Source organism: Thermobia domestica, chromosome 11 (assembly GCF_964235325.1).
Source record: "Thermobia domestica chromosome 11, izTheDome1.hap1.1, whole genome shotgun sequence".
Taxonomy (NCBI): Eukaryota; Metazoa; Arthropoda; class Insecta; order Zygentoma; family Lepismatidae; genus Thermobia; species Thermobia domestica.
Window position 1 is genome coordinate 56,736,839 of NC_137464.1, and position 26,115 is coordinate 56,762,953.

General features: G+C 35.6%; 1 protein-coding gene across 1 annotated transcript in view; it reads left to right on the top strand.

Moving 5' to 3' along the window:
- LOC145664075 (suppressor of lurcher protein 1-like) overlaps positions 1-26,115 on the top strand; it is a 938,444-nt gene that overhangs the window by 734,119 nt on the left and 178,210 nt on the right. The window contains exon 6 of the mRNA XM_081730414.1: positions 25,560-25,716. Coding sequence (XP_081586540.1) covers positions 25,560-25,716 — 157 coding nt within the window. The remainder of the gene's footprint in view (positions 1-25,559; positions 25,717-26,115) is intronic.

Sequence of the window (26,115 nt, forward strand, 5' to 3'; positions counted from 1 at the left end):
CGTTTCATATAGCCTCGATTGTGACAAAAAAACGCTCAATTTCAGTAACATTAGCATGTAAAGTTTTATCACTATACTACGTTTGATGAAGATTGGATGAGTTCAACGATATAAAATGTCCTTCTCTTTTCTTTACTTTTTTAAAAGAAAGCTCATATAAAGGACGAAATTATTGTCGTTCAATTTTATTTTAAGTTAATTTGTGCTAAACAGAATTTCTAGATAAAATTACTTATCTACGTTTTTATCAGACTTCCTCTTGAAGAGAGTCATTTGGAACTTTGAACAATATAACAAGTATTGTGTTAGGTACGCAGTAAGCAAAGCATAAATACGTATATTGCTTCGTATTTTACGTTTGGCTACTATATTTGCTTCATTATTATAATTGTCTAACTATGGTATTAGGACTACAGAGTTAATCACTGAAGAATCAAAACTTTATTCATTGGGTTCTTTTCTATTCAAAGTAAAACTAATCTGATTTGCTATTCTCACCTCTCTAGGACTAGATTTCCAGAATTCTTTTTCTTGTAGAATAGATAACCCTCCGGATGTTAATAATTGTCTTCTCTAAATATAATATAGCCTGGATTCTTTTGATTGCCGTAATATTCTGATTGTGTCTCTCAGAATCTGTTCCGCCTTGACATACACCCATTATCAAAAGTCTGAGTATACTGTTCATTTTTGTGAATTTTCCAAATAAAAGACATTGTTATGACAAAACCCCGTTTTTATTGGACCCATTTTACAAAATAATCAACGTTGTTCTTACAAGGATACGAAAATACATCTTGTTTACATTGAAACAAACTTACTGAAGCAATAAATATGTAGTTAATAAACTAACAACTTACGTCAGGCTTTGTTTGATGATGCATCGTTTACACGAAATCTAGTGGTGTTTAGTATGAACATTTATTAGTGGTTGTCTCTTTACTGCAATGAAAATTTCTGTATGCGCTACTTAATGGTGTAGTAATTTGGATAAAATTGGATACGAATCTGAGACATGCGATTGTGCTTTTTTTGGTTCACGTAAACCAATTGAATAGTGAGGGCAAAAATGCAAATACTATAAAATACAAAGCAAAAGCTGTTATTTAAGTTTCCAAACACGTATTCAAGTGGTTAGTTTGAGAAAAGAGAGACGTTCTCTGCGAAAATTCGCTCTGTGGTTAAATATGTCAGTCCGAGCAGTGCGTCGAACTCTTGAAAGACAGACAGAAACTGGTGTAAATTTTACGGAAACGAACTGATCGTCCGAAAACAGCCGCTTCTCGTAAGGACAAGCAAGTACTGTCTTGGACGAACGCTGGAGAAACAAGAAAATGGAACAGACGTCCAAGCGTGGAGAAAGTAGGAAAAGAACTACGGAGTTGTCATATCCAATCCGTATGAGACAAAGTTGCAACCCATCTCCTTCAGATCTATGGTGTTCATGGTAAAGTTGCGATAAAGAAATCATTCCTTGCGTCAGGAAACATTACAAAAAGATATTCCGGGTAGAAACGTAAAGATTGGGCCGATGACCCATGGAAGGGATACTCTAGACCGATGAATCTAAATGTCAACTTTTCTGTTCCCAAGTCTAGTAAATTGTACGTCGTCGTCCCGAAGAGCGCTTTCATTCCAACCGTGTAATGCCAATTGTAAATTACGGGGAAGGCAACGTCAGGCAACGTCACTGTGAGAAGATGTTTTACAGGTAAGCAAGTTGATAATTTAGTTCGAATTAACGGAATAATGGACAAAAACATGTTCCACAATATTTAAGTGAGTCGTGATATTCCTTTAGGAGCGCGTTTTTCTGTAAGTAGCTTTGTACTATAACAGGATTATGATTTAAACTTTCTTCCAAGTTATATAGTAAGTACGTGCAAAGGAAACAATATGCATGGTCGCCATTGTCACCGGGTTTGTCATTCATTCAGCTCTCGTAAAAACAAACTTTACAGTATAGTCCATAAATAGATGCCAACGAATACTGAGGATGTTTGGAAGGCTCTTCAAAGTTACTGGAGACGCACAGATTTGCAAAAGTTCGATCGATTAATCAAACGAATGTCTGGAATTTGAAAAGCTTTTATCAAGACTAAAGGTCGGCACTACTCAATAAATTTGTCTCAATATGGAACCAGGACCATACACTTCTGTATCCTTAATGAATTCGTAAAATGTTTCGTTTAGAGTATTGTACTGTATGGGGCAGAAACCTGCACATTACGCAAAAGTGATAAAAAAAAATGACTGGAACCTTTCAAAATGTGGGTGTGGAGAAGAATGGGGGAAATTACTTGGGTCGATAAGAAAACGAGATTTCAAACACTGTTTCAGTGGCACATGACTCATAGATGAAATTATAGCTATATATTCTATAAACTACACATGTTATATTCTACAGTATTATTTTTGTAATGAAAATTATTTCCACTTGAAAGAAAGAGAGTCAATTTTTCACATAAATTGATTTTTGATAAATAATTTTGTGAAATATTTGATTAAATGTATACTATTGGTTCTTTATATTACTTGTACTTGTAAGAGATCAGAAGTTTAATCAACATCTTAGCATCTCATATATACTCCGAAAACTTACTTAACCTTGTAATAAACAATTACCAGTAGTTTTGTGCTGTAAACTAATTTTTCATTCGTTTTGCTATGAACATCAGGAAACCTGAAGATATGTTTTTTTTTTTTTAATTATTGCCAATCATTCAATAGTTGTCGTTATATAGCATTTGACTTTCCTGTTACTAAGGGTAATATTCAAGAAAGACTATTTTCAAGAATCAAGTACAGTGAAATCTTCCTTAACGGGCACCTGTCTATAACGAACTTCCTAAATATGGAAATATCCTATCCTTTTCTGCTGATAAAAATATATGTATTATTACGAGACTAAACCTTCCCATTTACCGATACTCTCATATACGGTCATGGGCAGTCTTCGATTCCACGCAACGTTTAGTAACTCCTTCATAACAAAGACAAATTATTGTGAGCTCATATGTATTTAGCATACGAAGCATTTTATGCATTTTCAAAATCTTTACTTTTTTTTGGGGGGGGGTCATGATCTTGTAAAGCACCACCCAGGAAAGTTGCAAGTTGAACTAGAAATTCTTTTCGCTGTCAGCAGTAAATTGCTTCTGGTGGAAATCCACGGAAGCTTTCAATAAGTAAAAACAATCGTAGAGAGTCAGTTTTATAACTAAGGATTCTGCAAAATTTCTTCCTTTCTTTGATAAAGCCAGTCGTGAAAAAAATTGCCACACTTGTTGCATATTTTGCAGTACACACCCATGTAAACATATTCCCCACATTAATACCTTCATTTCTTTACAGAAGAGGATTTCCCCCTAATTTTCTCAGTAATTGTAACACTTGAGTATAATATTTCAATATTAGCCTATATTTACTCTTTACACATATTTACTGTATCTGAGTAAAATATATTTAATTAAGTAACGTATTTGTAACGGACACTTCTCATTTACGAAAATATAATCATGTCTCATGGTATCCGTTATTCAGAGATTTTACTGTATATCAATATACAAGACAAGACGGCAAATTTTCGAGATGAGGCAGGACAATAAAAGCTTTTCGAACAACAAAACGAGACAAGAAAGTATTCTTTGGGAATCTGGACGAGACGAGACTTTTTTCAATTTTATGAAACGAAACGAGACAAGACAGGGAAACGATATGTTTTGCCGTCTCCTGGGTAACATTACAAATATGGAAAGAACTTACCGCACGAATCAAATTATACAAAATTCACTCAGTAAGTACCCTAGTAGCAAGAAAGCTATCAGCCAGTTGGCGGGTGCTTGGCTTTTGGATTTCTACGCTTGCACTTGAAACGCATGCTTCCATATAAGCTGCCTTTTGTTGTACTTGCACGCGACCCTTCGCAGAGCGTCATAGCATCACTGGTCGTTCATTGGTTATTGACTGAACTTGACTTGTAAAACGTTTGCGTCAAGTTGAATGGAACACTGAATGCAAGGTTGCCTCCATGTAACTTTGCTACTGGCCGCCAGGTTGCGGCATGCTTGCACGCTTTGCAATCAAGCCGGATGCGAGCTTGACGACTTCCAATGCAAGCTTACACCAAGCGTTTTGCAAGTTGTCTCTGCTACTAGGGTAAATAAGTAACAGAAATATTCCTCGTTTTACGTATTCTTCACAGCGAGATGAAATACTCTGGCACCTCACGACCGCAGAGTTATCGTCTACCTCATTCATAGAGAACAATGATGTTATTAGTTAGTTTGAATTCACGTTCGTTGTCAGTAACGCTCTTAAATAAGACGACATCTACAGTTGAAAGTGTTAGCTGAACCACTGTCGTGCGTTCAATACTCTCTTACCAGTATAGAACGTTTACCTCTGTTGCATGGGGTCCTTGGTTCGATCCCAGCTCGCGCTAAGTTAATTTTGTGATGCACAAACATCGTGTGAGTTTGTTTCCTCGGGATTCTCCCATTTCCTCCCACTTTCTTCATTCCACCACTACATTCATTTCTCATCATCACCGTTTCTTTTAGCTTAGCCGGCATAATTGCAGGATGTAAAACTCAAAGATTTCATTTCATTTTTCTCTGAGTGGTAATCAAACCCAGGACCTTCTGTACTACAGGGACGCGCTCTTGTTACTTGGCCAAGAAAATAATATGCTTAAATCGCGGCACTTGAAAACATACTCCTGATTCTCGAAGTTGGACTTTGAAGGAAACTACAGTTTTGTGCCGCTTGCAGTATAAATTTGTATATTACTTTCTTAATAAATGTACGTTTTTGTTCATTGACGCGTTTCTTCCCAACGCTCAGAACACACTAATCCGTTAAACGTGTCTTTGATTCATAGTCGACTGTCACCATATTTTCACTCACAAAAGCGATGAATGACCTTTTTCATTCTGCACAGCGATGCAGGTAAACTGCGACAAATTTTAATTGCTTTCTGCAACGATTGAATAAAAGGAAAAATAATCCTGGTTCTGGAAGTGTGACAGAAGATTGATCTACATATACAACACTGCAATCTCTGTTAGACCACATTTGAAAATACCTGGCACTGAACTTGAACAATCAAACAATGAATTCCGTAAAATTATTCTATTTTAGTTGACGGTTTCTTTAAATATTTCCTACAACTGTAAAACTATTCTATTACCAGTAAAATTATTTTTTTTCAGTTGTCAGTTTCTTCAAAACTTTCGTAAAACTATAAAACTACTCTATTTTCGTAAAACTATTCTATCTTAATAAGCACATCCTTGAAATTTTGTATACAACTGTTCTATTTCCATAAGAATATCTTATTTCAGTTATCTTTGAAATTTTTCGTAAAACTGTAAAACTTGTCTATTTCAGTTGTCGTTCCTTGATTTTTCTCGTAAAACTGTACAACTCTTCCATTTCCGTAAAACTACTCTTTTTCAGTAGTCAGTTCCTTGTTTTTCGTAAAACTCTGAAATTATTCTATTTTACTTTATTTTTTAGTTCCTTGAAATGTTTCATAAAACTATGACTATTCTACCTTAATCGTTTTGGTAAAACTGTAAAATTATTTAATACACGTAAACTTTGTCCTATTTTATTTTTTAGTTTCTTGAAAATTTTTGTGGAACTGTAAAGCTATTCTACTCCTGTAAAACTATGTGATTTTGGTTCTGAGTTGCTTGCAATTTGTGTATTCTTCCATTCCGTAAATGTTTTATTTTGAGTATGACTTCCTTGAATTTTCCGATGATTTTTTTAATGTTTTAATAGCAAATTATAACAACAGAAATGAAAATTTGTTTTGTTTGTCAAAAATCCTTGTTTTAATGTCAGCATGATACGATGTACGAAATAAAAATAAACACCGAAAATCACTAGTTTGGAATTTTACATGTTCTGACACATTTGCCCATTCAAGCCTCCCATTGACTGTTATGAGTGCTGGAGAAGTTGCTAGTCGTAGAGAGGCAGAAAAGGAAAGGAAATACAATAATCTCCTCGACAAATTTATTTTTGCTTCAATAGCCATCGAGACCAGTGGGGCATGGGATTCTAGAAGCCTTGATTTTATCAGAGAGGTAGGCAGACGCATATCTATCGTCTCTGGAGATGTTCGTTCAGCATCCTTCTTAATACAACGTATATCCATTGCGGTCTAACGTGGCAACGTTTCGTCAGTCCTTGGTAGGTTGCCGCCTGGAAGAGAACTGGAGGAGATATTTCCTCTCGAGTAGAGTAAAGCAGGGCAAAAGGCCGCACTTAATGTTCAGCATGCTATTGCTGCTATACCAAAAACAATATTGGGTTGATCCATACCATCTAACAAACCTTATTCTTTTGCCTATAAAACAGACTGGGTAGATGACAACTGGATTTCATAACATATGTTCTAGACGGTGATAAAGTAACAAACTCAGTGTGTGTCTTTTACCCCATATAGGGGGCAAAAGTCCTTCAGTTAATGGGTAAAGAGACGCATAAACAAAAGAGAAATTTACGTTGATAAACTTTTTATTTCATAGTTATATAGTCTAAATATAAATTGTGTTTGTGTTTGAGTAAATAATTATATTTAAAAAAAAACACCGAAATATTCCTCAGTTGTTAGGTCTGGTAAATACATAAATATGAATACTCTAACGTCTGCATTTAATATATCTCGAAAATTTAACAAATTCGGTATCATTAGTTCTAGAAAAATCCAAATTAGAAATCCTAGGTATCAAAACATTCTTGAAGAATTCAACCCTAAATCAAATTAAAATTTATCCGAGTAGTTAAAGTCGTATAAAATTGTGTTCATAAATGTTGTAAATATGAGTAATACAGATTTTCATATATTCCTGTAACATGACACATTTAAAATGTGCAGGGAGAAAAAGATGATTCAGGAATGTGAATATAATCCGTGTAAACAGAATGATTCCTGTTAATAATACAGTATATCTGAACTCTCTCTTTTTTTATCATAACAAGTGAATTTGAGACGAATTGAATGTATTGGAAGAGATTTTTTTTTATTCTACACCTTGATTTGTAACAAATGTGAGATAAGTGCTTTGTGCAGTAATTTCCCTTTGTTTGTGTAATCATTTATTATGGAATCAGTCAACTGGAAAACATGGTATTTCAAAACTAATTTTAAAAAAATAAAAATAAAATGTCATAAATGACAAACTAAAAATGACCACTCATTATAACTTATATTTTATTCTACTGCCGTAGATTAAATATATAGAACATTACTCACTTTGAATATTAGCCTCCTCTTGAGACCGCTTATAAAATGCGTTTTATGTTTATGATATTTTCATAAAAATATGTAACATGAGAAGTTAATAAATAAAGTAATATACTGGCCAACCAGAACATTATGACAACCTACCTAATATTTTACATGTCAGTTTTGACTTCCTGGACAGCAGCAATGCGGTTTAGCATGAAAACAATGATATTTTGGTCAGTGGCTGGAGACCTGGTGCACAACATCTGCTCAGACAAGTTACTTAATTCTTGAAAATTCCACGGAGAGAGTCGATGAGCTCGGATCTGACGTTCAATGACATCCTAAATATGTTCAGTTGGCTTAAGATCGGATTTGGGTGAATTTGGAGAACATCGTATCACTGTGCTCCTCGAGACATTCCAACACAAATTTGTCCTTGAGACAAGAAACGTTGTCCTACAGAAATATACCATTTCCAGCTGGAAATATGACCTTCATGAATGGATATACGTAATCAACAATGACCTGCCAATAGCTAGAAGCTCCCAGGGTACCCTCGATACATGCTACTGGATGCATGGATGACAATGTGAAAGTTGCCGATGTGCGGCCTGTCGTCATCGCACTGTGCACGCCTAGAGCAGTTGTTTCCCTCGAAAATGATTTCTGACCTGGCCATGAATGTGGTGTGATCGTGGTTCGTTGGAACATATAACAATATGTCATTGGTCTGCTGTTCAAGAAAGATAGACATGTGTCTATTTCAGTCGTTATCGATGATACATTGCGGTATAACAGTATAACATGTCGGCTGCGGAGGCCAATACAGCCGTAACAGTGTACGATAAACCGTGAGCTCGAACCTAATCTTGCTTTATGCACTGTTAAAGTCTGTTAAAGTCCGCCGAACTAACATTTAATAATACAAAATGTCCAAAGATGAGATGAGATATTTACCAATACGTTGACCTCATTGAGCTAAATCAAATGACAAGTGTAATTTCTCATGCGTAGTTTTTGAAATCGAGTCAAACTAATGCTGTACGATAACTATTAAGATAAAAACTAACAAGCTAAAATATACATTAAACAAACTTATCATTATAACACTGTTAAGACTAGAATATACAGTATTATAACGAAGCATAATCCAAAATTATGATTAACGCTTGCTTTTTTTTTTTTGTTAAATTAAGTTAATTTTGTCCAAACATAATAATCATTATCATCATAGGTATTCTGTAATTATTGACAAGTCACTTCCTGCAACTGAGAAGCTTCCACGCCTCATGGTCTTATCTAAGCTCTTCCTTTTTACGTACAATTTTTCTGGCTTGATACTGTCCATCAACTATAGCCTCCTTCGGCACAACCCTCTTTTTGCTTGCCTCTATAACCTCTAGCATGTCCCTCATGATACAGTTCCTCTTCAATCAGTTTTATTTCCACTTTTCAATTATACATCTAAATATTATTCTTTTCTCCGCCATCATTCCTAACACCCCTTCATTCGTTTGCCGCTCGCCCTAACTCATTCTATCTATTCTTCTCCACATCCACATTTCGAAATTTTCCGATCCTTTTCGATTTTGCGCAATGTCCATGTACCTGCCTCCATACAGTACAGTACTGAGAACGAAACATTTTATGAGTCTTTTTCTCAATTCTTTATTCAAAAACACCCACAAATATGACTTTTCTTCCTCCTAAAATTCTTCTTTCATCATTTGTATCCTTTCTTCTATTTCACGTAATGCACTTCATATTATCGCTAATAATACTACCTAGATATGTAGAACTTGTTAGCAGTTCTGTTTTCTCTCCTCCTACTTCTATATTTTATATGAATTTGTATCGGCATATGAACCGGTAGCAATTCTAACCTTAATTTGATACAACTTGTCCCTTCTGACAGTTGCTTTCCCCTGATTTTTCCTTTCTGCACGTGGCCATAACAATCAGGCAAGAAGAACTGCTTCTATAGCAACAGCACGTTCAGCCAATTATAGTGCCTCAGTTCTCTCCCTCTGCAATGATAAACGTTCCATTCTCTCCGCACGTTGCCAATTTGAATATAAACAAATGCACATTGTTTTAAGTCAAATGTCAACTTGAGTAGTTGACTTACTGGTTATTGACAGCATTCTTTTTTAGTTTTCTTTTGTGTTATTTAATTTTATGAAACAGAGATTTGCTTGCAGTAAATAATTTCGTGTTTCAATACTCGACGCAAAAGCTGGCAACACAGCGTTCAACACCACGTGCGCGTAGCGAGCTGTCAGAAAGGACGAGTAGTACCAATTGTAGTAGTTATGGAAAAAAGCAAGAAAAACTAATTTTTGTGGAGTTAAAAACTAGATGTCGTTTGTTGCCAATTGGATTTATACCTATTTATTCTCCTGGAATAAATTATTTATTTATTTATTTCATTATATATTGTAAAAATGTACACTGTTAAATATAAGTTGTACCTATTGTTTGATTTGTCCTAGGAGTGATACAATAGTCCACAATGCGGCCGTCCGAAGGTAAAAGGAAGTATCTACATTTTTTTGTTTTGAGAATAACCCTCCAAAAAACTGAGTTTTGATAATTAACGTTACTGTTAAAGACTTGTTTTCTTTCCGACGTCAATCAACACTTAGATATTGCTCATTGATGTCGACAAGAAAACAAAATCTTTAACAGTAAGTTAATTATCAAAAATCACTTTTTTTTGCTGCTGTTCTCAAAACAAGCAAAATGTAGATACTTTCTTTTACCTTTGGGTGGCCGAATGACACACGCATGCATACTTTATAGGAGGTACATCGCCCTGATAATAGCACTTGCAAGTAATTAAACTCATAGTTGATTAAAGAACACAGCATCTTATTTACCAACGAGCCGTACATAATTCATTATAGCAATTAATTATCCATTCCCAGCTAATATGATGCAATATACTGTTGAAACAGAAACCACTTATAACCAAACAGAGTAGACAAATGATCAACCTAATACATATATGAGTTAAACGCAATGTAATATAACAAACAGGAAATTTTCCGCAAATGATGATGAACTTGTGACCATGTGCGGTCGCGGAGAGAGAGAGACACATCTTATTGTCTAGAGAGTTGTGATCAATGAGTAAGGCCTCTTGACAACGCTGGTGCGTTAATTGATTGTCTCCGCGATGAAACTAATTTGCATGATATCATTTAGCTCTCAGCTATGTACACAAAGAAATGTTTAACATCATCGTTCTCACTATTATAAAAATTATCCTTTAATTTATGTTAAAGTTGCTGATAGCACGATGAATGATTTATTAATTAGATTGTTAAAATATTAGATTTTTTGGAGAGGAGGTAAAAGTACAGTTTCCTTTTAAGAGAATAGAACTTAATACAATCGTTAGTCTAAGGTTGATCAGAGACGATAATATTTCATTATATGCTCATATGCGACATTTGATTATCCTTGTACGGAAATTTGAAGTGATAAATTGAATGGAACATCTACGTGGACATTTACGTGCAACACGTTCAAGAATTTGAGGGGAGCTTCCTCGTAGCTATGTGGTTAACATACGCGTCTTGGGCGTGGAAGACCCGAGTTCGATTCTCGGCGCGAGCCTTGTGATTTGCATCCCACATTGAGTTGTAGATCCATGTCTCATATAGCCTCGCTCCTGAAAGGAACAAAGAAGTTTCACTATCTATAATTACAGGATACTATACTGTGAAATTTTAGTGAAATGAAATTAAATCTACAGAGTGATCACAAAGTCCCGTGTTCACATATTCATAGAGGGTCGCATTGTATTAATATTGGATCATGGCAGAGGACAACTTTGAGGTAGTGCGACTGTTCTTTACTACTTATTCCAGAGTGTCTGTGTGTACATCATTGTTTCCATAACAGAGTATGGTTTTCCTCCGTGTCAAATTCCCCTCAACATCGCTGGCGTAATTGCAGTAAATGCACGCCAAACAGCATCCTTAAGTTCACCAACTGTCTCGTAACGTGTGGCAGCAACCTTTTGTTTAATGGAACCCTATAAGCATTGTCGCAAGATGACAGATCAGAACTTACGGGTTGGCCACTGTAAAGTGCAAGCAAATGAGCAGAATTACGTCAAATTCGTTTATCAGGAAATACGTCGTTGAGGTAATCTCTAACGGCAATAGCATCATGGGCTGGTGATCCTTCCTGCTAGAACCATATACAACCGAGCAGTTCCCGATCTTGTAGATATGGAATAAACCAACCACCTAACTAAGTGAGATACGCAATCTGATTCACAGTACCTTAAAAGAAATATGGATCTACAAGTGGGTTGCAGATATTACAGCCCAGATCTTGACATGCGGTAAATTTGTGTTCAAGTTCTTCACAAAAATGTGAATTTTCTTTACCCCAGAAGTAAATGTTTCTGGCTTTTGTGCCGCCATATATTGCAAACTCGTTCGAGAAAAAACACTTTATCCCTGAAGAATTAATTGTAAAGACATCGAGCATTCACCCTCAAGCCTGCTGACGTTTTGGCATGTCACCATCGTGCAATTTATTTACAAATGAAGGTTTAAATGCCTTTAACTGCAAAATTCTTTTTTCATATGTTTTTGAAATGTCGAGTATGGAACATTCAATTTCTGTGACCGCTTACGAATGGACATATTGGCGAACGTTCGACAGACTCTGCAGCCTCCCCACACGTTTCCAGTCGTGTTGATGGTCGTCCTGCGCGAGGCTTATCTTTTATGCAACCAGTTGCAAAGAGCTTTTTTCTCCCACCGTAAGATTGTTGGTTCGGAGGAAAAGGTTTTTGAAACGTTGTAGTGAAATCATGCTGAATGTCTCTCATTGATTTTCCTCCAAGGGGCCTGTTTGTGAGTCCACGTGCTCATTACGATCCGTTCCTCGATGGTGTACGTGGACTCATCAGCTGTGATTTAGATATATCTCAGCACCTGCAACGATAAGATACAACAATTCATTAACATCTATGTAATAGATAGTGGTAACAGGACTTTGTAATCACTCTGTATAGTTTTACGTCCCACGTTATACCGTGTATATTGAACGAAACGGATGATTAATAAAATAAATGAGATTGAAGGAATTGGTGGAATGAAAATGAGAAAGAAATTAGAAAACCCACGGACATGATCTTGTCCACCACAAACTTATATGGCCTATGATAAAATAACGGATATCACGCACCACAGATCTCTGGTTCGATCCCGGCTCGCGCCGTGTGGATTTTGTGGTGGACAAACACCGTGCTCGTGGGTTTTCTCGGAGTTCTACCGTTTCCTCCCACTTTCTACATTCCACCATTTTATTCATTTCTCATCATCACCGTCCCCTTTAGCCTAACTGGCATAACCGTGGGACATAAAACTTAAAGATTTCATTTCATTTTCATACCACGCACCCCAATTGAGCGCTCTACCAATGCTCCACCATGTCTTCATATTGTGAGAAGAAATCAACTATCTATTAAACGATCACCCCTTTTAACGACCATTTTCCAGTTGAATAAGCAGTAATTTCGTAAGAGAAGTTGGCTGTATTTCTTTCTTTCTTCCTTTCTTTCTCGGTGCGTTGGCTCTAAAAGCGAAAGAAGAGGCAACACTCTCAACATATAAACGTTTATTTTTCACTTTCTAAACATACAAAACAGTAGTAAACAGTTATAAGGAAATATAACTGGAAAATACAAACTTTCAGAGAAAAAGAAACTATAACAAAAGTGAAATATTAAAATTAATACAAAACAACATTCAAGGAAGAAAAGAGGAATGTTATAAGAAAAACGCGACTATAACGTCTCTTCTCAATAAATAAATGCTTTTAGAAAAAGAAGTCTGAAAAATGGAAATATATTTTTTTTAAAAAAATATGGAAGTTGAAAACAAAAAGAAAAGATAGATAATAGATCAGGACAAAATGGAAACAGAAAAGTAAAGAAAAAGAGGATAACAAAGAAAAGTAGATATGAGGACTAAAATTCCCAGGAACACATTCTATTTCCCATCACTGATAGAGACAAAATAATGGAGAAAGATTTCGATACAGTTCTTGTCAAAAAGTGTGGAATCGTTTCCAACGATATTGTATATCTGACATCTGTGAATTACTTTCATCTCTAATTGTAGCTATTTTGGGCAACGGTGCTTAAAAGTGCACAATATGTTATGAAGAAGAAGAAGAAGAAAAATAGAATATATGTTGAGATAGATTGATATTCATGTAATGGTAGTAGCTATAACTAGAGATAATTGTTTGTTTCGTGTTGCTATGACAACAGAAAGATTATTATTCATGGAGTTTTGAGAATAAAAGTTAGTTGTTCTATATATTTGACGAGCCTAATTTCCAAAGTATGCAATTGTTAGTTTTTGCAATTAAGTGTAAAATTAAGGCACTGAATCGTGTTGACTTATCTAGTGATTCGAATTGCGGGCAATATATGTAACAAAAGGAATCAGAAATAATGTTACATACATATAATATTTAGATGGTGTTTTCCGCCAAGGAACCTTGAGATTTGTGTGAAGTAAAGTAGGCAATCTCATAAATAACCGTCAACACGGAGTACACTTTATTAAAAAGGAAAAGGAAAATTTATAGGAATATTAAAATGGATTTACTCAGAGTCGAAAGTAGTAATGATGAAGTTGGTGATGAAACACCAGGATCGGATACATCAACGAATGTGGATGACCTTATAAAACAGCTAGGTCAATTCTTGTCACAGCAAATGAATACTAAATTTGAGCAACTGACACAGCAATCAAAGCAAATGAATACTAAATTTGAGCAACTGACACAGCAATCATAGCAAATGAATACTAAATTTGAGCAACTGACACAGCAATCATAGCAAATGAATACTAAATTTGAGCAACTAACACAGCAATCACAGCAAATGAATACTAAATTTGAGCAACTGACACAGCAATCACAGCAAATAAATACTAAATTTGAGCAACTGACACAGCGATCACAGCAAATGAATACTAAATTTGAGCAACTGACACGGCAAACACAGCAACTGATTCAGCAAACACAACAGATGGATACTAGGTTTCAGCAAATGGATAGATAATTTGAACAAATTACCAAGCAAATGAATACTAAATTTGAGCAACTGACACAGCAAACACAACAGATGGATACTAGCTTTCAACAAATGGATAGCAAACTTGAACAAATTATGCAGCAAATGAGCACTAAACTAGAACGAACAAACTGTAGGGTGGAACAAATTTTGCACAGATTTACAATTGTACAAAGTTCGGTGGAAGTGGTTGAAACCCAAGTTAATGAGCATAGCAACTAAATTAAAGTATTACAGAAAGAAATAAACACTATCAAGGAAAGGATCACTACCATAAATGATAATCCTGATCAGATCACCAATAGCGACCATAGGCCGAATGAATACAGATTAGCTTTGGAAGAAAGTGATTTATGCTCCTTATTAGTGCTCCTACCCCCGGGAAAGAAGAAAGGAGACCGTATTCATCACATTGCCGGAAAACCAGATACGTTATGTCTAATCATTTGAAACAGTCTCATAATCATCATCATTTCAGATTTTGTGAAATAAGGTCTTTAACAAAATTTAGTGGAAGGTCAGAAGACATACCTGCAAGTGTATTTTTAGAAAAGTTCGAAGAAGAATGCGATTTAATTGGGGAGACAGATCCAAATTTCTTAATATTTTACCACACGTTTTGCTACCACCGTGCTCTGTTTGATTCAAAGCGATCAGGGGGAGTTTACGCAATTATTTAGATTTTAAGAACGCACTGCTTTCCAATTTTGAGAATGATTTTATGTTGGCAAACCGAGACGCTTTGGTTCCAAACAGACGATATGATCCCAAAATTGATAAGAATCGTACTGATTTTTTGATTTCCGTATAATGAGTTGAAATTAATTAATCCATACCAACAGGAATCAGGAATCATAGCATCTATCCGGATATTGTTATCTTTTAGGTTGCAGCAAATACTGATCTCTGCACAATGCGTTAATTTCAATAATCTAATTATGATAGTACAAATGATAGTAATACTTTAATTTAATTTGTCTATAAGCTCCGATGATATTGAGTTAAAGAATCTATTTTAGGACCTACATAATCAACAAAGAGATCATATTTTGAATAAGTCCTCTTCTTCGATAATTTTATAGAATTAAAATGGAATTGATTATTAAGTGAATGTAAGATTAGTGTTGAGACAAAACGAAATTAATATATATACGTATTATATTTTTATATATACGAGGGCTATTCGGAAAGTAATTTAACCACGCATGTAAGATATGTAACAGTCCAGGATTCTTTCTTCAATTGTAATCAATTTAGGAAGTCCTCGTCGGGAGCCATATATACAACGATATTGTATATATGACATATTGTATATCTGACATCTGTGAATTACTTTCATTTCTAATTGTAGCTATTTTGGGCAACGGTGCTTAAAAGTGCACAATATGTTATGAAGAAGAAGAAGAAGAAAAATAGAATATATGTTGAGATAGATTGATATTCATGTAATGGTAGTAGCTATAACTAGAGATAATTGTTTGTTTCGTGTTGCTATGACAACAGAAAGATTATTATTCATGGAGTTTTGAGAATAAAAGTTAGTTGTTCTATATATTTGACGAGCCTAATTTCCAAAGTATGCAATTGTTAGTTTTTGCAATTAAGTGTAAAATTAAGGTACTGAATCGTGTTGACTTATCTAGTGATTCGAATTGTGGACAATATATGTAACAAAAGGAATCCATAAATCCGTTACACACATATTATACGTTCAGTGTTGTTTCCCAGATTACGATCACACAAAACGAAAAAATATATCAATAGCAGGAAAGATTCAGAAATAAACCTTCAATATATTTCTTTCAGTAAAACCAAAACTTCAGTGAGTGGGTTTCAATCATACCAATTTTACATATTAAATAATATATATTATAAAATTGGTGTATCATAATCTCTTGAACCACTCAATCAAATTTTCAAGGTAGATTAACTTCGGGCCTGGAATGGTTTTTATCATTTCAGTTTGACCGAGTAGCATAGGGGAGAGAGAAGGATTTATATATATATATATATATATATATATATATATATATATATATATATATATATATATATATATATATAAGTGATAGTGACTATGTTTGTGACTTAATACCTTTTCAACCACCCGACCGATCTCTATCAAATTTCCAACATAGATGAGGTTCATGCCTCGGAGTGCTTTTATCTATTTACTCTGACGATAGAGCTTAGGGGAGGGGAAGAAGGGGAGATATAAAAAATAAATAAAACTTAATAACTCTTGAATCAAATTACCAATCTCGATCAAATTTTCAATATAGATGAGTTTCGGGTCTGGAATTATTTTTTTACTCATTTCACTTTGATGGTGCAACTTAGGGGAAGGGAGGAGAAAAATATTTAAAAATGATCGAAAATGGCCGATATTAGTGTCGAATTCATGGTTGCTGATATGAACAGTAACACTTCCAACGCCGTTTAAATCCGAATTCATCCCGCAACTTGGGTGAGGGAAGGGAGAGATACTTAAAAGTGGTCAAAAATGACTCATACTAGTGTCGAATTTATAGTTTTCGGGATCGCTGAAATAAACAGTGACACTTCCGATCTCGTATAAATCCAAATTCAGCCCTGCAACTTCGGTGTGGGCAAAAATATAAAAATGGTCAAAAATGACCAATATCAGTGTCGAATATCAGTCTTCGGGGGCGCTGAGGTGAATAGTAACACTTCTGATGCCATTTAAATCCAAATTCAGCCATGTAGCATAGAGGAGGAGGAGGAGGGGAAAGAAATAAAAATATGGACGAAAATGACCGATATTAGAGAGCCCTTTAGTAACAGTAAAGAGTGACTGACTAAAGGAACATATTACTATTTTTTTCTTAATTTAACCCAGCAAAACTATTCTATTCGTAGTTAAACCCTTTAATCTTTAAACATGCGATACATGCTTGTAGAAGAAGCAGTGATAAACCTAAGACTGCAGAAGTTGAAATGAATCGCGCTATCAATGAAGTTCGACATAAAGCTAGACAACAAATGAATTGCCATTTTTAAAAGATACGATACCTAAATAACAAATTTTGATTCCTCTGTTCCGTTGCCGACTTCGTCCAACAGCAATCAGACAAAACAGAAAAAGGCTGGAGTGTGTTCTGGTTTGACATTATTCAAAAGACCTCGACAATGTAGAATTATACCATTATTATAATGGCATCATTCCTTCATCAAGATGCACAGAGGAAGCTAGAGAATAGGCTAGAGAATTCTCCCCATTAGGCATATTGAAATACATACTTTCATGAGAATTGATGCCTATAAGAGTTTGGCAATTGCGCTTCAGCTTTTGATTGCACTGTCTATGTCTGTCACATCATGTAAATAGCCCTTCAATAGAATGAAACTAATAAAGTCATGCTTCAGTTCCACATTAGCCAAGAAAGACTTCCAAATCTGGCTGTTTTCATCGAGCACGAAACAGCATCGACTTTTGATTTTGAGAATAGAATTGAAACTTTCCCGACTTCTGTAGTTCAAAAAGTTTCATTCTGAGTTTACGCAGCAAAAACAGGCCAACGAGATAGTAGTGCGGTAGGTGGAAATATCATGTCATGTAATCATATTGTAATGTACCATGTGTTTGTGTTTATAAACAATCACATGTATTTACGTTGGAGTATTACACCTGACGTTGGATTATTACAAGAAGCAGATTACGGACCATCAACACCACCTACAAGTCACATGACGACATGGGAGCAGCAGCGCCACCGCCACCCGAGGCTCCTATATAATGAAGAGGAATCAACGGACAGTCAACAGTCTGCGATTGGTCTCCCCTTCTCTAGCTTGCCTGGCGCTCTAGGAGAAATCCAACCTCAAAGTCTCTAGTCTGCTGCGGGACTCTAGGATTTCCTTCTACTTGGTTTAGCTTGGTCGGAGTTCTGTCGGCATTCCAACCACAGTTGATTAGCCTGCTTCGGGGCTCTGTGGCTCTTAAACCCCTCACTGCTTGCTGAGAAGCATTGCTGTTTCCTACACCACACTACCCAGTTTGACCGGAGCTCTGTAGAGATCCTGCCTCGAGGGTGCAAGGTCTTGGGCTACCTTTTGCTACCTAGCATAAGTGAAAGTTGTATTGTAGTATTTCTATAAATAATGTTGTTATATTATATATTGTTATATTGTTGTTGGCTAGCGTACGCGCCTTTGGCGTGGGAGACCTGGGTTCGATTCCCGGCGGGAGCTCATGTGGTTTGGATTCCACGTTAATCAGTAGGTCCACGTCTCATATAGCCTCGCTGCTGAACGGGACGCTAAACTAAAATCACCTCATCTATATTGTTGTTATAATAAATCGGTAATGAAAGTCGATTCCGGAGTCTGATTTACTCAACTTAGTTCTACCTACTGCTTCAAAGGGAAAAACGTTTTACACCTGCATTGAATGGTGTTTTATACAGAAATTAACCTAAACCCCATAATGATATTTTTAAATTAAAAGAAACAATTCAATAGCAAATAAAAATAAAAACACATAAAAATAAACTGCCAATCAAAATCTGATTACTGACCTACACTTAATGATGAGTGGTAACGCAAAAATAATAATCCCAGCAAATAATTATAATGTGCGCTCAAATTCCTTCCGCAAGCTGGTCTCGATAAATTTTACTTGCTAAGGCAACCGTTGGACTTCCTGCCTCTGATCATAAGCAAAGTTACATGACTGTTTATGGCATTCTGTGATTACTATTCTTATTATTATTCGAGTGATATTTACTAGCTGCCTAATGGAAAATGTTACATATTGTAAATAACTCAGAAAATCTTATAGAAACAGTGAAGATTTATTCTAATTCGTCAGTAGTTTTTAAGTAAAAAGATCATGAGATAAAAGGCTCAAATTAGTTTATAGCTGCTAACAGAAGAAAATGTTTGAATAATTTTGGGCGTGGATTAAATTTTACTTTCTTTCTAAAATTTCTTTATATGTAAAATTAAAGTCTATGTAGAAATCAACCATTTCTATCGACAGATGAAAAACTCTCACCTAGGGATGGCTAGTGAAAACGAGGCTTCCTTTCAGGAGCGTGATTTGAGGGCGATAGGAGGGTACGCACCTATAATTAGGAACCTGGATTTGAGAAACATATGCTTATTAATAAATTGTATACTGATATACTAACAAAAATGTGAAACTCTTATAGAGGTGGACAATCTTGCCTCAACCCCCTCCTTGACAAAATCTGAAATAACGCTACATCTTCCATTTAGAAAAAAGTTAATAAGAGATGGATTTTAAAGTACTGGTTTACTCATGGTGGAATTAATCTACAGTAACTTCCTTGTGTGAATGTTAAATTGACGTATCATGATGGGAATAAGATAAACAAATATTTCATAGCTACAATCTGCACCCTTTAGTGCAGCCACTTTTCTTAACAGTATACAAATGTCTTTCTCTAACTTCTGGGTACCAAAGTTTTCCGCGTATTTTATATTTGATATGTTTTAGAGGATAAGTTACAATCCGGAATTGTCGAATGTAGGGTCAACTAGAAGTAAATCAACACAGATTTTGTATCAAATTCATTTTAGTGATACAATTTCCATTCAGAAACGAGAAAAGGCGAACTTACTGAATTACGTAACACAATTTTCTATACTATACAATAATTAATCACATAATATTACATAAACGCCTTCACTTCATACCTTAAATCTCTGCACATTAAAAAAATTTGTTCGTCCTACTTCAAGAGATATAATTTTAAAAATCATTAAATAATTAAGAATAATAAGAATAATTCTGATATATAGTAGGAAAGATCATACACTTTGAAGTTTCAACTTCGTCCGGTCAACGGTGTTTGATGTCATCTAACTATCGCGATCTATAATTTCTACCATAGTTTCAATAGTAGAAAATTTGATTCTGCATTGTCTGAGCTCTCTGCCAACGATCGCTCAGAACCAATACCCCTATTCTTTGCCGAGTAAAAGCGGTTCATAAAACATGCGTTTCCTCTGCTTCACCCTATATGAAAGTGTAAAAGCCACTGCTACCTATTAAGATGTTACAGGGTAGAATACACTGAAGAACTCGACCGAGATCATTCTTGTCGCTATCTACTGCAAAAAACAGAATCAAAAATTCACTTTCCTTCAAGAGTTATCGTGTGAAGTAATAAACAAACGTAAGTGACCGTTACCCGTTAAGATGTTAACGGATGGACTCTATTAAGGAACTCGGCCGAGATACTGATTTAGCTATTGTAAAATTTTCCGTTTTTCAGGGTAGACCTAAAAGATAGTACACGGGAGTTTAGACTTTCCCATCACTTTTTTATTATAGAAGTTTCCTCTTGAATATTTAAAAAAAATACAAATAAATACCAGTTCCTCTAGTTATTTGGAGGTTTGTTGGTAAAGTTAATGGAGCTCAATGGCCATGTGTCTTAGGGAGTGTTGGATAGGTGCCTCTCAATGACTGTGCGTCTTAGAGAGGGAGTTAAGGTGCTCTCAATGGCCAGGCGTCTTATACAGGGAAGTCCGGAAGTGGGCGTACCCCTCTTTGCCTGGCCTCCAAGAAGTTCTGACCTGGCGACACCAGACAATGTTCTCTGGGATTTCATAAAGCAACAAGTAAGAAACACTCGATCACACAACGTAGGAATTACGAGCAGCTGTGGAACACGCCTTCATCCTTGTGACTCCGGAATATCTCCTCAAAATATCTGCAAGAACTTGGCGTAGAACTCAGCTGTATTACGACATGAATGGTGATTATACCGATGTTTATGACTCTTAAGACTTCAAGGTAACTGTATACAGAAATTCTACCATAACTAACACTATACTGTTGAAACTAAAGGGGGATAAGCCCACTTCCGAACCACCCTGTAGAGGAGGTTAGGATACTCTCAATGATCAGGGGCTTAGAGAGTTGGTTGTTTGATCAATCGGGCGAGATTGATTCTGTTATGTAAATCTCCTTTTATGAAAAAAAATGCTGACGTCACTTGCCGAACTTGCCGAACGTTGGCGTTGATGGACGACGTTTTCTTCGTGGCTGTTGTCTGAAAAGTGTTTGCTTCAAGCACGTGGTGAAGGAAAACATGGTTACATATAGCACGTGTTGTGGGAACACGTGAAACTTTACACTATATATTGCAGAAAAACAATTTAAAAGTTCCATCGACATTATTTCTGGCTTTCTAAAATTAAATTTGATATCTCTTAATTTACGCAGGAGGTTTGTATGGTTGAGCAGTGGAACGCGAGCATAAGACCTGTCTATTGGGATTCGAGTATCGCTCAGGACATGTGTGTTGTGTATTATTTTGCACCATTTATTTCCTTACTCCTCATTTTAGTCTAGTCGCAATAGACAAAAATAAATAGATATTTAAAGCAACTTGGTCATTGTCTCATCTTTCTTGAGATAATTACAAAATGCAAAAGGCATTGCCAAAGGTGATCAAACTTGGATAACGAATATTTAACTACAACATGCTTAGTTCATTCTTACTATTGGAGCAGATAGTCATTCCCAAAATCATAGCAACCCGCTTAGCAGAAAGAAAAAATTTCTTTTCAGTTTAAAGTCTCACGTATATGTCCTTTAGGCTAAGGAAGACGATGATTACAGCAAGTGAATGATGATAGAAGAATTGGTGGAATGAGAAAGTGGAAGGAAAGGAGTACCCCGAGAAAACCCACGGACACGTGTTTAGCTGGGGATCGAAACAGGGACACAACACACTAGAGGTAATCTCTCTTCCACTGAGCCACCATGCTTCTTTTACAACAAAAAGAGTCAAGATATAATTGTGATATATCAAAGTTACCAGGACGTACACTCATGTCCAAAATTATTGTCGCCTGTCTATAAATATGTTGTTCCAGGAATATAATTTGATAATGTTAGTATGTGTACAATCGGCAAAGACATTATGTGGCAAATTTCATGTCAAAAGAGCAGTAAATAAGAACAATAAAACGAAAATAAAACTTTCTTCTCCATTTAGCAAGATTTTGTTTTACTCATTCTAATTTTCGTATTTGTAATTCTTTCCCTACGAAATTTACCACAAATATACATTTCCCGATTATACATATATTATCAGTATTAAAAGTGCCTTGCAGCATCATTATCAAATTATATTCTTACAAGAAGACAGTTATAGATATGCGACAATCATTTTGGACATGAGTGTTGCACAGTAAGGGACACTTCTGGATGGTACACTTTCTCTGTAAATTTCCATATGGGTATACCATCTAAAAGTGTCCCTTACTGTACAATAATCTGATTTCCAGTAAGTTTATAGTTTGTTTTAGAGTAGCACTCTTCTCTACAACCAGTCAAGTTAGTTGGTGAGGATTATTATTTTATTGTATACACTAAGAATAAAGTAAACTAATGCTATGTGAACCTTATCAAAATAATGTAAAAAGGACATTTGCAGGAATTCAGATTTCTGTAAACTATACTGTCATCTATAGATATCTCCCTTTCTTCTGTCAAATGATCATAAAGTATATTCTTATTTGTTAAAGTGGGTACAAAAGTTGTTGCTTTCTGAAATCTTTGTTGTGCGTACTTTATCATACGATAGACTAACTAGTGACAGGAAAATTATACCTAGAAACAGGAAAATTTAAATTTACGGTTCGTACGAGTAAAAGCTTCTAATAATGCGAGTTATGAAAGATTAATGACTTCTTGCCTTGCCAACAGTTCTATTCTTGACTTTGGGAATCCACACCGGAGAGAGGGAGAAGGAAAGGACACGAAAGGGAATTTAAAAATGCACAAGAACATCTAAAAAAAAAAAAAAAAAAAAGAAGACAAAGCGCTTTCTCATAAGAGTAGTACTACTGTGGCGAGAGACCACTGTGACCTCATTCATCATTACAACGAGATTCAAGGGAATCTAAATCTACCAACATAATACACGTGCGCACGGCTCTACATATTCTCTTAAAAGAGAAAGAGATGGAAATATCTCACTAAATTTATGGGCTTTCACTCAAAAGCATACTTTTACAAGTGTTGGTATTAATCATATGGAATGAAATCGTTGAGTTTAACGTCCCACGGTTATGCCCTTTAGGCTAAGAGAGACAATCATTAATACCAAGTGGGGCACGATGGTTGGTTTAGTTGTAGAGCGCTTACCTCAGGTGCGCGGGGTCCTTGGTTCGATTCCCGTTCAAGTAAGCTTGTGGGGGACAACATGATGTCCGTGGGATTTCTCGGGGTACTCCCATTTCCTCCCGCTTTCTCATTCCGTATTATAAGCACGTACGTTATCCGGCTGTCCTATGGTTCTCAAAATTCCCTAAAGGGGATTTTTAGAGGGATTTTCCCCGATTTTCCCCTAATTTCCCTTTCTACGTACGTTACGGAGCCATGAGCACTACACTACCTAAAAGCTTGTTTTATTCCGAAGAAAACTATGTGCGAACTAGCAATTTCTGACCAATAGTGCTGAAGCAATAGCTACTTTACTGAAACTGCAATTTCCTTCAAAAACACCTTTGTGCTCAAATTGTTAATCATAGTTTCTTGTAAGACTGTTATTAAGTTTCGTTTTTTATTTGTTTTCTTCCAAGAAGTCAATATTATAGGTACAATATAATATTATATATTGTTTGCGATCAACGAAACTCATATCTTTACCATATATGACATGATGGTAGATCCTGACATGATTACTATGCTTATAGCATATAATAGTGTGCAAGACTATGGTTCTTGAGTTACGGCCAGTCCAAATGTGAAGTTTGGAGTTACTCCAATTATTTTCAAAACAATTCTTTGCTCTATTACTGAAACACAATGGAGGTTGAATTTGACACATATGAAGTTTAGTAAGCATATGAAATATTACAGTGATCCGACATCTGTATGAGTCTTCTTGAGTTATGGATCGTCAGATTTTGGGTAAATATAATGAAATTTTTGCAGGAAGTTTTTCTAGGTGATCGTGATCGACAAAACTCATTCGACTTTGACCAAACATCCTATGTTAGTAGTAGACCTTCTTGACTTGAGTACTCACGCAAAATACGAAGGCATGTAGAGGTCCTTAGTCCCTGTCATGGACCATGAAAGTAAGGGATTATATTTAGTCAAATTTTTGTTTTAAGAAAAAGGAAAATATATCTACGTTATCAACGAAACTCATTCGATCTTGACCAAACTTGACATATGTTTTGTACAACTATGCAAAAATTTAATACAAATTCAAAATATTATGTGTAGCCGTATCAAAACCATATTCACGAAAAAATTAAATGTCGGACTCGAGTTTTTATTCTGTTGTACGCTTACTCTGACGGAAGAACACAAACTCAAAGTATTTGAGAACAAGATCCTGAGACAAATAATCAGACCGAACAGAAACGGAAATGGGGAATGACGGAAACTTCATAACCACAAAGTGTATAATTTATACTATTTACCAAACATTGTTAGGGACATCAAGTCTAAGAGGGTCATCAAGTCTACATGGGCAGGTCATGTAGCCAGAGTGGAAGAAGACAGGAATGCTTTCAAAGTTTTAACTGGAAGTCCAATCGGAAAACGTCTATTAGGAAGATCTAGGCTCAGATGAGGGGACAATGTTAACATGGATCTCGCAGAAATAGGAATAAAAAGTAGAAACTGAATCCAGTTGACTAAGGAGAGAAGTTAATGGAGAACTCATGTGAATGTGACATTGAACCTCCGCGTTTCATAGGTCATAGAGTTAGAGAGTTAGTAAGTGTAGAATTTTACTTCCGGAATTATAACTCATCAAAGTTCGGATTTAAACTTTAATGATTATATTTTGCCAGAAAACATCGGTATGCAAAAGATATAATTCTTAGATCTTGGCCAAGCTTAGTATGGAGGTAGATCTTTACGAGGTTAGCGGACTTACTATGACTTGCAGACCGTTGGAACCTTAGTTATGAGCAGTAAAATTGGAGTTGGTAAAATTGTGGGAGAAATCTTATTACTATTTAGAACAATTAATCGGGGAAACCTGTTAAACATTAAAGACGGATGATTACCTATTTTTAAATGATCATATACTTAGACTAATGGTTTGCTCCAAAAAGATCAGAGAAGAATAATTTGGTTTTTTTTCTGGAGTAGGAAAACTTACTAATTTCATTAATGTCTTATGTTTCTTTCATAATGGCTTCTCATTAGTATATTTCTTTATCATTTTTTAGAAACGTTCCAAACAGATGGACGAAAATTAGCGGGGACAATGTGTGATTATCAGTTCACCAGCAGTAACCACACAGCGCCCTACGGTCGATTTTATTCTCCACGATATCCTTCCAGTTACCCGAAGAACATCAAGTGTGCCTACAGATTCCATGCTCGGTAAGTAACGCAGGTTTCCTTTTCACATTATTTGCTTCCTTTTGTTTTACATGTAAGTATATTAACTAAGTAAAATTCCATTATTCTTATAAACTTTTTTCATCTATGAAGGAACTAAGTAGCTATGTTTCCGACATGGCTCTGAAACAATGGTAGGTTGGTTTGAAGTTAAACGTCAATTTCCAGCTATATAATATGTTGTCACACTGTTTAATATGAGATCCTAACCACATGAACTTCCTCCAGAGATCCAACCCGATTTTCTCGAGACGATGCTTAGGAGCAATGATTATTACAGATAAATGCTACAATATCTTGTTTTATACAGTATACAAGTATTTATTGTCAGTGATAATATGTTATATCAGTAGTGTGGCAGGAAAGATACAAATAAGCAAT